Source organism: Carlito syrichta, unplaced genomic scaffold (assembly GCF_000164805.1).
Source record: "Carlito syrichta isolate Samal-C Ts95f unplaced genomic scaffold, Tarsius_syrichta-2.0.1 Scaffold316270, whole genome shotgun sequence".
Taxonomy (NCBI): Eukaryota; Metazoa; Chordata; class Mammalia; order Primates; family Tarsiidae; genus Carlito; species Carlito syrichta.
Genome location: NW_007260366.1, coordinates 276,039 through 278,616, shown reverse-complemented (window position 1 = coordinate 278,616; position 2,578 = coordinate 276,039). Strand labels below are relative to the sequence as shown.

General features: G+C 52.1%; 1 protein-coding gene across 1 annotated transcript in view; it reads right to left on the bottom strand.

Moving 5' to 3' along the window:
• The window catches only part of LOC103276602 (Golgi-associated PDZ and coiled-coil motif-containing protein), a 69,748-nt gene extending 68,909 nt beyond the window's left edge, over positions 1–839 (bottom strand). The window contains exons 1-2 of the mRNA XM_021706974.1: positions 775–839; positions 26–572 (exon numbers count right to left, since the gene is read on the bottom strand). Coding sequence (XP_021562649.1) covers positions 26–572; positions 775–839 — 612 coding nt within the window. The remainder of the gene's footprint in view (positions 1–25; positions 573–774) is intronic.
• Between the last annotated feature and the right edge of the window lie 1,739 nt (positions 840–2,578).

The following is a 2,578-nucleotide window of genomic DNA, read 5'->3' as shown; positions in this document are numbered from 1 at the left end:
GAATAGCGACGCCCCGGCGGCACACGGAAGACGCGGCCGCCTGCTCCGGCCCGGCCCCTCCGCGCATGCGCGGCGAGAGGGCCGGCGGACGCGGCCGTGCCAGCGTGGGGGGACTGGGCCGACGTGTGGGGGAGGTCGAGCCGACGTGAGGGGGGCGGGTCGACGTGGGCGGAGGGAGACTGGGCCAACGTGGGGGGGCCGGGCCGCGCCTCCGGCCGGCGGAAGACCTCGCTCGGGACCGCCCGTCAGCGGCCATGGCCGCCGCCCCAGGCGCCGGCTGAGCCCGGAGAGTCCGAGGGGCTGGCTTCCGCTTCAAGGCTGAGAAGACCGTCCACGTGGTGGAAGGGAGGGCTCCTCCGCTTTGCCCTCGCGTGGGCGGAGCCGTTCTGAAGTCGCCCCGAAAGTTGCCGCGGGGCGTCCGGGCCGCTGGGGCTGCCGGGAAGGGCGATGTGAGCATGCGCAGTAGCCACGTTTCAGCTCCACGTATCCAGCTCTTGGCGGTGCTGAGGCGGGGGTACGCTGGCGGTTCGCAGTGAACCGCGCCCTGGATTCCAGGTCCGAACCGCCTGAGGCTGCACGGCGAAGCGACCGACTAGGGTCTGCTGGATTTGTCGGAAACCTTTTGTCGTGTGATGACGAGTCGAGTGGGCCTGGGTTCGAGTTTTGCGCTTGGTCACGTGCTAGCTGTGCCACCTTACTGGTATTGTTTCATCTGGAAACTCGGTTTCCAAAATTTTGCTTCACGCAGTAATAGAGAAAAATGCGCACCGTCACTGGTGGCACATGGCGTTCCTCTTATTACGCCGCACGTCATGCATTTCAAGAGCAGCTACAGTCATGCTTCACCTAACGACGGGACATACTCCTGAAAGTGCAGCCTTCAGCGATGTCACGGTTGCGCCAGCATGGTGGGACACAAGCAAAAACCTAGGTAGCGCATCCTGCCACACACATGCCTAGGCTATAGGGTACAGCCTGTGGCTCATAGGCTACGGAAGTGTGCAGCCTGTAGCTACTGAATACTGTGGGCAGTTGTCACACAGCGGTATCTGTGCATCTAAATCTATTCAAGCAGAAAAGATACAGTAAAAATATGGCATTATAATGTTATAGGAGCGTCATAGTTTATGTGGTCCATCAGTGACTGAAATGTTACTCAGCACGTGTAACCTTTAAAAGAGTAATTTTTTTTTAAGTCGGGAGTCTCACTCTGTGGCCCAGGCAGGAGTGAGGGGGCACAATTACAGCTCACCACAGCCTCGACCTCCTGGGCTCAAGCAAGTCCAGAGTAACTGGGACTACAGGCAGGCACCACCACACCTGACACAGTGTTGATGTTTTTGTAAAGATAGGTCTTGCTGTGACCCAGGCTGATGTTTTTGTAAAGATAGGTCTTGCTGTGACTCCTGGTCTCAAGCAATCATCTTGCCTAGGCCTCCCTAAACGCTGGGTTTGCATGTGAGAGTCACCGTGCTCAGCCTGAAAGATACAATTATTTGAAAATCTGGTACAGTGTCCCCCACAAGTGACATTTTGGAAGAAGAGAATTATGAAAATTCGTGTACTTACAAACATGAAACTAAGTCTTGTTGAGTGTTGAAGACAAAAACAAATGAGACATGACTCTACGATGGGTTAGTGAGGCTACTGACCCTCACAACTACAATTTTAATCTCAAATTTTTGGTGCCTTTGGAAGTGTTCGGCCACTGATCTTTTTATGTTCTGCCTACCCACTCTCATTCTCCCATTTTGAGAATAGCTAGTCCTGGAAAGGGAAGAAGAAACCTGCTGTAGGCTGGAAGGAACTGTCTGCCCCGCATTGCCTAGGGGAATGTATTTTACTGACTGAGTGTAGTCTTCTGTGATCTGCTCTTGGCCCAGACCCTCCCAGTTGGGAACCACCCAAAGCCTGCATTGTGTGCTCCTTTGCCAACACTTGACCAATGCGAGAAATCGGTTTTAGTTTTGTGCTCTGGGTACTGCAGAGCAGACTGGCTAGCATCAAGCAATAACTTAGCTAACAGCACTCACCATAGCATCCTTGCCGTCAATAGGGACCTCCACACAGGTTTTAATGCACAATGAATAAAATTAAAATCTGCATCTTTTCTCATTCCTTTCCAAAATTAACTTTATTTTCATCTTCAATATTTTGCAAGAACATCATTATTGCAGCTACCAAGTTCCCAGCTACTTTCTCAACGCATTCGTGCATTTTCAGGAATTTGAAGTAAATAAAATTAGCAAGAGGTTGGGAGAACACATTGACCCACAATAATAATAGCTTATTATTATTATTGAGTTAGGGGTCTCACTCTGTGACCCAGGCCGGAGTGCAGTGACACAATCACAACTCGCCATTGCCTCGAAGTCGTGGACTTAAAATGATCCTCCCTCTTCAGCCTCCCAAGTACAGCTAGGACTACAGGTGTGTATCACCACACCTTGCAAAGTTTTTTTATTTCTTGTACAGATGAAATCTTCTATGTTGCCTAGGCTGGTCTTGTGCTGCTGGACTCAAGCAGTCCTCCCACCTCAACTTCCCAAAGTCCTGGGCTTACCCACGTGAGCCACTG